General features: G+C 36.4%; 2 protein-coding genes across 2 annotated transcripts; one reads left to right on the forward strand and one right to left on the reverse strand.

Annotated features, from left to right (window-relative positions):
* On the forward strand, positions 1-5,839 carry LOC149021112 (elongation factor 1-gamma 1-like). Its single transcript, XM_089149367.1, has 8 exons — positions 1-110; positions 210-248; positions 750-899; positions 1,000-1,060; positions 1,138-1,190; positions 1,321-1,422; positions 1,519-2,032; positions 5,203-5,839. Exons 2-8 carry the CDS (start codon positions 240-242, stop codon positions 5,580-5,582), a joined length of 1,269 nt encoding a protein of 422 aa, XP_089005493.1. The 5' UTR covers positions 1-110; positions 210-239; the 3' UTR covers positions 5,583-5,839.
* A 3,298-nt stretch (positions 5,840-9,137) lies between these two features.
* On the reverse strand, positions 9,138-11,023 carry LOC149021113 (bidirectional sugar transporter SWEET3b-like). The gene is made up of 7 exons (XM_089147052.1): positions 10,911-11,023; positions 10,776-10,812; positions 10,444-10,666; positions 10,165-10,326; positions 9,798-9,917; positions 9,564-9,678; positions 9,138-9,400 (listed from the first exon to the last, which is right to left on the reverse strand). The coding sequence occupies exons 1-7, from the start codon at positions 10,948-10,950 to the stop codon at positions 9,369-9,371; spliced, it is 729 nt and encodes a 242-aa protein (XP_089003178.1). The 5' UTR covers positions 10,951-11,023; the 3' UTR covers positions 9,138-9,368.
* Positions 11,024-12,532: the final 1,509 nt, after the last annotated feature.

The following is a 12,532-nucleotide window of genomic DNA, read 5'->3' on the forward strand; positions in this document are numbered from 1 at the left end:
TATCTCACAAACCCTTCAATAAAAAGCCGGTACCACAGACGCTTCGTTCTCTTTCTCGCTCTAGTTCTAGTTCGTGCATCTGCAAGACTAGGGCTTCTCATTCAGACAAGGTAAGTCTATTATACTTTTCTTCTTCTTTTTCTCGCTGATTTGTTAAAGCTTCGATCTGTAGTTAATTCGAGTTAATTACTCACTCTGTGTTTCATCAGATCTGCTGCATATTTGGCGAGGGTGTCGCTATGGCTCTGGTAATATACCTCTCATTTCTTTTTGATGGGTTTCACTAGTTTACTTCTGCGGCACAAATATGCATCCTGATGATTTCGCATGTTAATTTTAATTTTTTTTTTTTTAACTCCATTGATTGAGGTTTAATACTTCTTTATAATAAGTACAAAATTTCGTGTTGCTATTTTTACGATTACTTTGAACAGAAATTCGATCTTTCGTCGCTATATTGTGAATCCCATTTAGTTCGAAATGGATTCATGTGGGTCAATATCCTCTTTCCTGAATTGCAATAATTATGTCTGTATTTCCTAGAAATGTAGGAACTCAGTGAGCCGAGCAAACGGATCAATGCCTGTTTGACGATGATCGGTTTCAACTTTCAATTGATTTTATTTTTAACGGATTTTCAGAAATATAAACCAATATGTTTTACCTACATAAATGTTTTTATTTTTATTTTTTCGGTAGAAACCTACACATGTTTTCAGTATTACTAATATGTGTTGTATGCGTTAAAGGTCTTGCATGCAGGAAGTGGTAACAAAAATGCCTTCAAGGGTCTCATCGCCGCGGAGTACAGTGGCGTCAAGGTTGAATTGGTCAAGAACTTTGAGATGGGTGTTTCGAACAAAACTCCTGAGTTTCTCAAGATGAACCCTCTTGGAAAGGTACACAACAACTGTTATAGCCTGGATAATATAAGGGTCGTGTTTTATCCAGTTGGAGTTTTTTCTCAGTTCAAATGAAAATGCTTCGTTGGTTCTGCAGGTTCCTGTATTGGAAACACCTGACGGCCCTGTTTGTGAGAGCAATGCCATTGCTCGTTATGGTGAGAAACTGTTGTCAGATTTCGAATTTGAATCAGTGAATTCTAGAAACCTTACAGTTTTGAGTTACTTGATGCAGTTGCTCGATCCAAGGCTGATAACCCTCTTTATGGCTCTTCCCTGATCGAATATGTAAGACATTGAGTTTTGATGGACATGTTCTATATTTAGTGCTCAATGGGTCTCGAGCCCTTTTTCATTGATACTGTTATTAAATATGGTTTTATTTTTCTCATTATACTTGGATCTTTTCTTTTACCAGGCTCATATTGAGCAGTGGATTGATTTTTCTACTACTGAAATTGACCCCAATATTGCGCGTTGGATATACCCAAGACTGGGATACATGCCATATCTTCAACCGGTCGGTTGCTCTTTAATTTTGTTTACTTCTTTTGATTTGGTTGTGACTTTCTGCATGTTCAATTTCATAAACTGCTGATTTTTCCCCCACATGAAGGCCGAGGAATTTGCCATTTCTGCTTTGAAGAGATCACTTGGTGCATTGAACACACATCTTGCTTCCAACACTTACTTGGTTGGCCATTCTGTCACTCTTGCTGACATCATCATGACCTGTAACTTGCATTTTGGATTTGTTCGTGGCATGACTAAGAGCTTTACCTCGGAGTTTCCACATGTTGAGCGATACTTCTGGACCATGGTTAACCAGCCAAATGTCCGCAAGATACTGGGTGAGGCTAAGCAGGCTGAATCTGTTCCAGTAATTCAGTCAGCAAAGAAGCCTTCTCAGCCAAAAGAGCCTGCAAAGCCCAAGGCCAAGAATGAGCCTAAAAAAGAGGCAAAGGAACCTGAAAAGCCCAAGGAGGAAGCTGCTGATGAGGAGGAAGAGGCACCAAAGCCCAAGGCAAAGAATCCCCTTGATCTACTGCCTCCTAGTAAGATGATATTGGATGAATGGAAGAGGCTGTACTCAAACACTAAGACCAACTTCCGTGAGGTTGCCATTAAAGGTATCAGTTGAGATTTTTTCAGCTTCTTTTTAATCTCTTCTTTGCCGTTGTATTCTTGATATGTTTGTGATGTACGTTTACTGTAATATATGTTAATTGTTTAGTAGATCTTATCTCTTCATTGCTGTTGTATTCTTGAAATATTTGTGATATATTTTTTTACTTCAATATATTTTAACTAGTTAGTAGATCCGTGGTTTTAACTTTCAAGCATTGGTCAGTTATGGTCTTGGTCTCCTTGACTGATATAAAATTGCTCTTCCATTCAGCTGGATCTGATCAATCTGCTGATCACGTGCTTGCATTTTATGAATTATGTTGTTTTTGTCTGGTAGTGCCTAAGAATTGTATTTTTTTCTGGTGCCAGTTTTCAACTGTCGCCTGAAAGCCGTGTTGCATTTGGGTTATGTGGTTTCTGAAGAACTTGATAAGTTTAAGTTTGTGATGGATGGCAGTGTAGCATACTGTGATCTGTAAACTCTTTGCAATCACTATTTTGAAATTGTTATGCCTGGAATTTCATGAGTCTCTGCAGTGAGATCTAACATTCCCAAGGTTTGGTATCTTATGCTACCCATATGTACCGCAGAAACAAGTTGAAACCTAGGACATGCATATGGTTGTCCTCTTGGATAGAGGATAGTACTATCCTCTACCCAGGACATCCATATGGTTGTAGTCTCTGGGTTTCAGTGAGTTGGTATAATACTACCCTACATTTCGTCCACCACACATTCAAGAGGAGGCCTCACCTTAGAACACTAACAAGGTGGACCCCCCTCCTAAATGTGTGGTGGAGGGGGTCTGAGGGTAGTGGTATCCTGTAACCCTTGAGGGTAGAGGAACTAAACTCAGTTTCAATAAGGACTTTGGGATGTAGGGTTTTGTTGGGCCTGTGTTGGAATGCAACTTCTTTGTAGTGAATATTTGAACATATATTTGTATTCTATATTTATTTATAGATGTCATTGGTGCAAGATGTAAGGAAATATCTTATCCATGAAGCAGCAGGGTGTAAGGTTGCAGATGATACAGCCTCCCTGACTCCACAGTACCTGGAGCTTCGTGCACTTGATATTTCCTTTTTTGGATGCATGACGTTAATTGTGAACTAAACAGGTAATTTCACATGCAGTGAAAGATCTCAAATGAAATATGGAAGGATTATTTCCTTTTATAGAGGTGTCACATAGAAGTTGTCAAGTTGCAGTAGCAACTTTAAACAACTGATGGTTGTAGATCTACCCCCTAATAACTAAATATCTAGGTTACATAGTGATTGTTTGACTCATGGTGCAATTTGTAATAATATAGCAAATTGTACATTTTCTTAGGGTTGGCAAGTTATTGTTTAACAGGTTTATGGTCCTGCTTGTTGTAAATGCTTAGGTATGTGATATGGTCTTGAAAAGGAATGAGGCTTTTGAGAGATACTGCTTGTTTGATGGAGGGCGAAAAAAAAGGTGAGGGCATGACTTTGCTTAAGTGGGGTGGGAAAATGAATAGATGGGTGAGTTTGGTAGCCCTGCCCCCACAAATTACCAAAATGTGACTTTGCTCAAGTGGGGTGGAAGAATGAGTAGATAGGTGAGTTGGCAACCCCTTCCCCACTCCCTATGATTTAAAATGGTTCCATGCATTTTAATGGAACATTTTGGGAAATAAAAGTAGCTTGCTTTTTGATTGTGTTGGCAACTTCTTTCACCTTTTCCTTATTTTCCTATTCTCTCCTTCACTATACATGGGTCCCTCCCATTTAATTATTTCACCTGTTTTTCTGTCTAACAAACAGTCTCATATGGAAGGTTGTCGGGTTTTCCTCATCTCACATGCTTCGCTTGGAGAAATTGTAAGCAATGTTTAGGAGTGTTGGGTACAGTGTTGGTTAAAACATGATGGTTGCTCTGAAAATTTGTCTTGTAACCAACATTATGTTGTGTAATTTTAGTTGATACTAATGTTTTACTTTTTTATAGTTGAAAAGCAACCTTCAACACTGTATAGAGCTCTATATATCTGTTTTTCTTGCAAATTTTTTTTTTTTTTTTTTTGAGGGGGTGGGGTTGGGGGGGGAGACTTTTTACCCCTTTGTTTATGTTGTTTATGCTATAAATGACCTGCAGTGTCTTAGGTAATGTTGGTATCAAATGGAATTGCAAAAACAGATGCCATCAAAATTATGCTGATCAAAAATTTTCTTCACTTGCTGTACAGCCTACTATATATTTGCAATTAATGGAGTCTAGATTCTTTCACCGAATTAGAATGCCAATCATTAGGGGTTGCCTGCAGGAGAGTTGTTACTTGTGACCTGACTCTGGTGATGATCTAGTTCAATTAAGGCCCAAGTACACACTTTTATTTTCTTTCACATTAAATGCAAGTTCCATTCTGGAGTGCAGAGCAGAAAGTTATTTTGTAAAACAGATAGGGGTAGTCTTCAAGAGGTTACTTTTTGTTGCCTTCCATTTCGGAAATTATTGTGTAAAACAGATAGGGATAGGATAGTCTTCAAGAGGTTACTTTGTGTTAACTTTACCACCCTGAAAGCCATGGTTTTTTACTATGAAATATTGTAGGGTAAATTACATGATTAGCTCCTTTTAGCTTTCCCTTTACAAAAGTAGCCAATCAATGTTTCAATTAACAAAACTAGTTAAAATCAACTTTGGGTTTACAAAACTAAGCAATTCAGTGTTTTTTTCTTCTCCTTGGACGTTTTTACCCCTAAGAATAATCATACTGTCACATTAGGCAACCAACATCTTCATGCAACCCAATCATGAAACCCCACTTGCTCCTTTCTTTCTTTTTTCCCCCAATTGATTGATTTTATGGTTATCTAATGTGATGGTATGATTAGTTTTAGGGGTAAAAATGTAGACTCAAAGTTAGTTTCATGTGGTTTTGTTAATGGAAACATTGAGGGGCTACTTTTGTAAATGGAAACTTAGAAGTTGCTAATCATGTAATTTTTCCAAATTTATATGCTATCATGAACCTGATGGTTGTATTCGTTCATTTCTTCTTACTGCTGTCCAAGTTAGATGATGCAATTAGAATCTTTGTTTTAACTTGTCTAGTGTTTATGTTCATGGTCTTACCCCTTCCCTTTTCTGTCTTCTCAAATTTTGAACAGTCTGCTTAATTACGCCTGCTGTTTATTGTAGGTTTCTGGGACATGTACGACCCTGAGGGATACTCTCTCTGGTTCTGTGATTACAAGTACAATGATGAAAACAATGTTTCATTTGTCACCATGAACAAGGTCGGTGGTTTCCTCCAAAGGATGGATTTGGCTCGTAAATATGCTTTTGGAAAGATGCTGGTTATTGGCGCAGAGCCCCCATTCAAGGTAAAGGGGTTGTGGCTCTTCCGTGGAACAGAAATTCCCAAGTTTGTGCTAGATGAGTGCTATGACATGGAGCTCTACGAGTGGACCAAGGTTGACATCTCAGATGAAGCTCAGAAGGAGCGTGTTAGTCAGATGATTGAAGATCAAGAACCATTTGAGGGGGAGCCCCTGTTGGACGCCAAGTGTTTCAAGTGATTGGAGTCAATTGCTTCCATTGGCCCTTTTTAACTGGAAAGGTTTTTGTTACCCATTTATAATTTTTGGCTTTAGAGAACTTCACTTTACTACAGTAGTAGATTTTGTGCTTAGTTCTTCATGGTTTGTCAATCATGCTTTGATATTTATTAGGACATTTTTTTAAAATTTATGTTCTGAGTGTAGTTTTTAGACATATTCAGCTGTTTTCCTTCTGCGGGGTCGAAGTCTATGCATCTATAGTGTTTCAGGTTTCATATTATAGTGTTCTCATTCAATTTTGCATTCAATATGAGGTTCACTGCTGTGTGGTACATGCTGTTTCTCTTTATCCTTTTGGGCGTGTATCGTTTTGCATTCGAATCAGGAGGCAACTGCTTCTGTTGGCTTGAGTAGGGAAGATGCAGTGTGCAGATTTGTCTTTCTAGATTCAAAATCAACTTACCTTTCCAAAAAATGAGTATTTGATACTTGGGTAATGCTGTGCACTTTGCATATTTGTCTTTCTATAGCCAGAATCAATTTACCTTTCCAAAATGAATGTTTCATACTTGGGTCTGCTGTGCATCATAACTGAATTAAGTTTAAAGCTATGTACATCTCTCTGAAGATGGTAAGATGGTCGTATTTGACTATTATCTTGGCCGTAATAGCTGCCTTGGTTGCGACAGCGATCATTTGATGAATACTTCTACTGACAGTGCCTATATTACACACTACATGTCAACGGTTATACTGTCTTAAATCTTGGGGGTTTTTACATGCGGGTCATTTTAGTGGATCATAAACTAATGTTGGGTCCTGGGTACTTTTAATGTAATATATTATTTGTGGGTCTTAGATTAAAACATTAGCTGCTGTTATGTGTATTCAAATTTCAAACCTGGACGGATCATAATATATCTCAGTTTATTTAATACAATGTGTTATGACTAAAATGTTTATATATATATATATATATATATATATTAACGTTTATAGTTTAAATTAATTAATGTGAAGGTGGTGGCTGAATGGAGGTGTGAATATGTTAGCTAAACGGTTCTAAATATTTATTATTAGATCTATTAATCAAATGTGAATTGTCCAATAAAATTCTTATTTTTCTTCTCATTATTTATGGGTTAGATAGGTTAACCTTCTATCAAGCTAACAGTTAGAGACTTAGAGTAATGTCGCTTTCTTTCTTTGTTTGTTCCTCCTCTATCTTTCTTCTTCCTCTGTTCCTCCTCTATCGGCTTCATTGTGAATTTTTTCATAAAAAACCAGAAAACCACACATTCTCTCACTATAGAAAACTAAAGACAAAAATAAAAAAATTGAAGGGAATGGAGAAATACAAGAATTCTCATGAGAAGAATGAGATTTGCGACAATGGATAAATAATTTAGTTGAGATAGTTGAAAATCCTAAGCAGGAGAGCAATCATTGTTGTGAGAAACATAGAGAGGATTTGTGAGTGAGACGAGAGAAAAGGAGAGACGACAACAAAAAAAATACAGGAATCAAAGGGTTTTCAAAAACTACAAGAATCAAAGGGTTTTCAGGTTTTCAAAAACTATAGGAATCAAAGGGTTTTCAGTGACAAATTCCTAACTTGATGAATGCAGGTAAAAGAATTTTTAGTGAAGCCAATAGAGAAGGAATAGAAAGATGAAAAAGACATTACCGCCAATGAAAATCGACAACCGTAGTGGGAGGAAAAATAAGAATTTTATTGGACGATTCAGATTTAATTTAACAAATTTGACAATGAATATTTAGAACTGTTCAGCTAATCTATTCTGTTCAGCTACACTTTAACCTTAATTAATATATTTACGAAAAAAAAGTTTTATTTAATATTTAGTATAAAAGCATATACATCTTGGCTTAATAAAGTCCCTTTGTACAAAAAAAGAAAAGAAAAAAGAAAGCATATATATATATTATGGATAGTCAAAAGACATTTTAGTTTAACACATTGTATTCAATAACTTGAAGGGTATTTCGGTCCCTCCAAGTTTGAAATTTAAATACACTTAATGGGGGTGTTAGTTTGGTTGGGATCCATATGTACTATATTGCACTGAGGAGATCTAGCATTAGTTTATGGTCCTCTAAAGGGACTCACATGTAAACATTTCTAAATTGCTTATCATCATCAGGGGCAATAGCATCTGAAAAATAAACAATGATTTAATGATTTTTAATGACAAATTAGACTAATGTATTCAATAAAAATCTAATTTTAGATGTCTGTGTTTTTAAAAATAATGTGGATGTCAGTGTGTTAGTGCTTTAAGGCCTCCATTGTGAGATGCCTATGTAATTTGCTCTTTCTTGAGTTACTCAATTTATCGGTTAGATCTATAGGGTGAAATTATGTTAATGATAAAAATACCTCTTGTCTAAAGAACATTATTATCCTTCTTGTGAATTTGTATCCTCTCCACCCAGATTGTTCGTATAGTTATATACCCACATTCACAGGACTGTCTGTACTTAAGTTGACCATAAAGCTATACACCCACATCTACATAAGTGTGGGATCTTGTCTTGTCTCAACGTGGGTATTGTAAGTGTGGTTGTATGGCAGCTGGGTGGAGAGAGTCCAAATTTTGAGTCTTTTCACCTAGGCCGCCCAGAGTCTGCATCCTCACTCCGTCAGGGAGCACAGAGTGCTCCCCGACACCTTCCTGACCAAACAAACATGTGGGGCTCACAGGTGAAAATTTTAATTTTTTTTATTTTTTTCCAAAAAGTGTTTTTCACCTGTGGGCTCCACATGTTTGTTTGGTAGGGAAGGCATCGGGGACCGACGGGGTGAAGATCCGGACTCAGCCGCCATGTAAGTCAACATTCACACCCACAAGGCGACAAGCTCACAAACTTGCCTATGTCGGGGAAGGGCTGGCTGGGTGCCGCACTGACTCACCAACTGTGGTTTGCTTTTTTCATTGGCTGTATGCATTCGTTTTGGGTAAGTAGGACCCACAAAAGGACAATCGCCAGATCAGATGGCTGGAATACCTCCATCAGGTTCATCTGTGAACAATGGCATCTTCGTAAATTTCTTGACAATATATGTCCCAAAAATTGTGATCATTGCTCTACGACGACAAGTCTTCGGGGCTTCAACTCGACTTCATTAGCTTTGACTCGATGAAGAGATTCTATCTTCAACCATTTTATCTCATCATTAATCATTACCACCTTCACTGGTTTTGAGTTATTCTTTCATTTTTAAAATCTGTGTTGGAAATTGTACATGTAAAACAAAATTAAAAAGCTCTCTTTTTTTTTCTTCTTTTTGGTACATGGAACGAATCACGAGAACTCAAAAGTAAAAAAACAAGAAACAAAACAAAGCTGGCGCAGCCAGCAAATCAGCCTGAAGAATCATTTTCCAAATTCGAGAATTGATTTTTTGAAAGATATTTAATATGATATTATTTTTTTATTTTCATAAATTATTTTTGTGCACCAATCAACTGCTTTATTTCTTTCTCTACCAATGTAAGCAAATCAGACGTGACCATTTTAGTTGAATATTTGACGAATCTCAGCCACCAAACTAGCATATTTACCCTGCAAACCTTATGCAATAACAAGACAAAGCTTTATTTATTGAAAAACTTTCTAAGAGAACTAGCAAGACAAGGCTTTATTCATTGGATGCTTTTGTGCATTAGAATCTCATAACAAAATTGCAATAAAAAAAAAAAAAAAAACAAAGAACTAAAGTACACAAATTACAACAACTGTTAATCTGATACGTCAAAAAAGCTCCAGAACTGCTTGTCTTCAACTGGATTGGTTCGTCTTCTTACTTTCATCTGTCAAAACCATAAAAGATGATATTTTAATTTTCTATAAAAAAAGGAAATTAATTTTCAAGATATCTGTAGATACAAAAAAATCTATTCTTAAATGCATATAAAGACATTCTGATATACTTGTAATTTTTTTCCTTCTTTTATTAGGACGTAATTTTCTCACCATTCTTCTCTAGATCAATTTCACCCATTGGTTCTTGGTGAGTTTTCCTCTTCTGATAAATGCAGTATAGCACAAGTTGGAAGAGGCCTAAAGGTACACCCAATAGATTGGGCAACTGCAAAAAAAAATATCATTTCTTGAGAAAATTTCAATATGAAACAAGCATCAAATCAGATGGTTGAGCAGTTGAGCTCTTTTAATTAGAAAAAAAAGTAAAAATAGAGATAAGATTACCGCAATGAAAGGGTCATGACCCAGTATTCCATATGGTCCCCAAAGTGAACTGTTGAGGAATGAAAATAATGACAAGTAGAATGGCATAAATTCCACACTTTTTGTCTCAAACACTTGCTTCTGCAATCATAGATAGATACAAAAAAGGTTAAAACTTTTCTCAAAATCCTTAAAAGTTCATAAAATTATTGGGTATGGAGATTTAAAATATCTTTTTATTAATTGAGTTTGAGGATCAGATCTTATGGATTTTGAGATTCTCTCTTCATCTACAATTTTAATGCTAAGCTTGTCATTTTGGAATTAGAATCACATAAGATTACTTTAAGAAAAGGTAAGAAAAAAAATAGTGAGATGAAGAACTAACCACAACTATCAACGGGGAACTATACATCACTATAGCTACCACTAGTCCAATACTCCCAACAAAAAGCTTCCGATGATGGTGATCATGTAAAATGAATGTGGAGACAGATATGGTGATCGACATGAGTATGACCAGACCAGCCATCATTAGAAGAACAATTCGCTGCATTGTTGAAAATTTATGTGTTAATATCATATATACATATCTGATCACTAAGAGTTGATTGAGTATATTTCCATGTAAACTGTATGGAGATTATCTTGAGTAGCAGAAGCTTGCCTTTCCTCTTGGGGAAGCAAACCAATAGTAAATGAGAACGAAGGATGACTCAAGGAGAACCCCTACAGCACAGATGGAGGCAACAGTGATGTTTTCCCACTTGTAGCTAACAATGGGCAAACCATACCAAAGGTACAACATAGCAGTCAAGAGAGTAACAGTGTAAGGAAAACAAGAAAATCCCTCAGTGCTTTGCTTTCTTATCACCCTTCTAAAAGTTATCCTGTCAAGAAGAAAAACAAAAAAATGTTAAGAGTTTAGATGAAGATCAAATTAGTCAAAAACCATGCAACAAGACAAGAGTACAGGTTAGTGTAGGTGGGTTTACTTACATGGGAGATGCATAGAGAAGCACAGAAGTAACATTTCCTGCAAAACATAAAATACACATCTCATGTATCAAGAAGATGCAGCCATGCACGACGACCTAAGAAAATGAACACCAACACATAGCTAGTATATTGCACCTGCAATTCCAAGTGCCAAACGCAGTTTATCTCCTTCCATACTTAGAACTCTGAATATGAATGACTTCAACAGCTAGAAATGGTAGAGAGTTAAGAAAGAACTGAACACAATGCTTGGTTTTTCAGATCTGTTAATTGCATCCATATTTATAGCTGGTGTTTGCATGGAACCCTAGAAGGGGTATATGGGTTTGATTATCAAGAAGAGACAGCTAGTGTTCAAACTGAAATCATAGGACAAGCACGAGGAGAGAGAGAAAATCCATTGTATTTGTGAGTTTGCTTACGTGGAGATGTCAATAGATTTCCACTAACTTGTAAAGAAAACCATGTTTTTGTACTGTAAGTCCGGAAGTGATGGTCAGATTCTTACATTAAATATCTTTTGCTGCTCAACTCAACAAGTTGTGTCCTCCGTGGAGTCAAATATGTTGGCCGCAGGCTAATTCCCAGGCTTTTGGTCAGTTTTTTATTTTTCTAACCCAGTAGCTCAAGTGGAATTGAATTGAAGGGTGTTAAAATAGCATAAAACGTGCATATGCCTGAGATAGAATAGCATCTGATTACTCAGGTGTGAGTAAGAAGCCATTAAGTCTTCAATGCTCAACCACATCCAAAGATTTTTTTATCAGGTAAAGCTCCACCAAATTGAACTGAGAGAGTGAGAGACCATGTCAAATCAATGAGACCTTAAAGAGGCTAGCAGCCAATGAGATAGTCATCTGTTACTGAGATACTATTAGAATGAGCTAGAGCTAGAGATGTTTTTCTGTCATTAGTGATTATGCAATACTGTTTTAGATAACTATATATATCTACGTTAGTGTTCCTTGCATTGAAGGCTTTTCTGAATAGCCTACGCTAGAAAATAACCTATCAATATCCTTAGAAAGAATTACTTTATGAAATAGAGATTTACAACTCTAGAAAATGCACTCCCTTGAACCAATTACCACAGTTTGGTTGGTATATTGTAAAACTGTAGGAAGTGATATATAATACACCAAGTTGCCCATCATAATAATATCTATGTTTGACCATCTTAGTAGAATAAAACTAGAAGAATAATTTGACTGATCATTCCACAGAAATAGAAAATTGTTGAATGATCAAAGTCAGAAACAATCAAAAAGACCCCTGTAAGTGAGTGAGGTACAGCTTTGGGCCATCAAAGTTTCTGGAATGCAACAGTGGATGCGTGTACGGGTACTTTTTTTATTCTTTTAAGTTAGAATTTGATATAGAGGTACTATTTTGTCTGCAACTGTTTCATCTATCGTCTGTTGCCACCGCCACTAGTAGCTACAACAATTCATTCATGGCGGCCCAGTTCTTGACGGCTCTCCTTCCATGAGCAAGCTGTAAGGAACTATTCAGTGAAGAATTACACACGCTTTTGGAAAGTGTTTAGATTACTGTTGTTGCTTTATCTTGTCTCTTATCTACAGTGTTTTAACTTTTAACATGAATTCTCTGGAGCAGAACCGTCCGTTACAAATAGAGCCGTATGACTCTATGGTCTATGCTAGAAACATGTTGTGCTTTACAGTTTGTTTTTTAATGGGTAACAGACAATTTTGGCAGAAAAAGGAAAAAGAATGTGAGTGTACATAATATATAAT

The sequence above is a fragment of the Hakea prostrata genome, chromosome 3 (assembly GCF_041222555.1).
Source record: "Hakea prostrata isolate BN-2017 chromosome 3, UWA_Hpros_2, whole genome shotgun sequence".
NCBI classification, from domain to species: Eukaryota; Viridiplantae; Streptophyta; class Magnoliopsida; order Proteales; family Proteaceae; genus Hakea; species Hakea prostrata.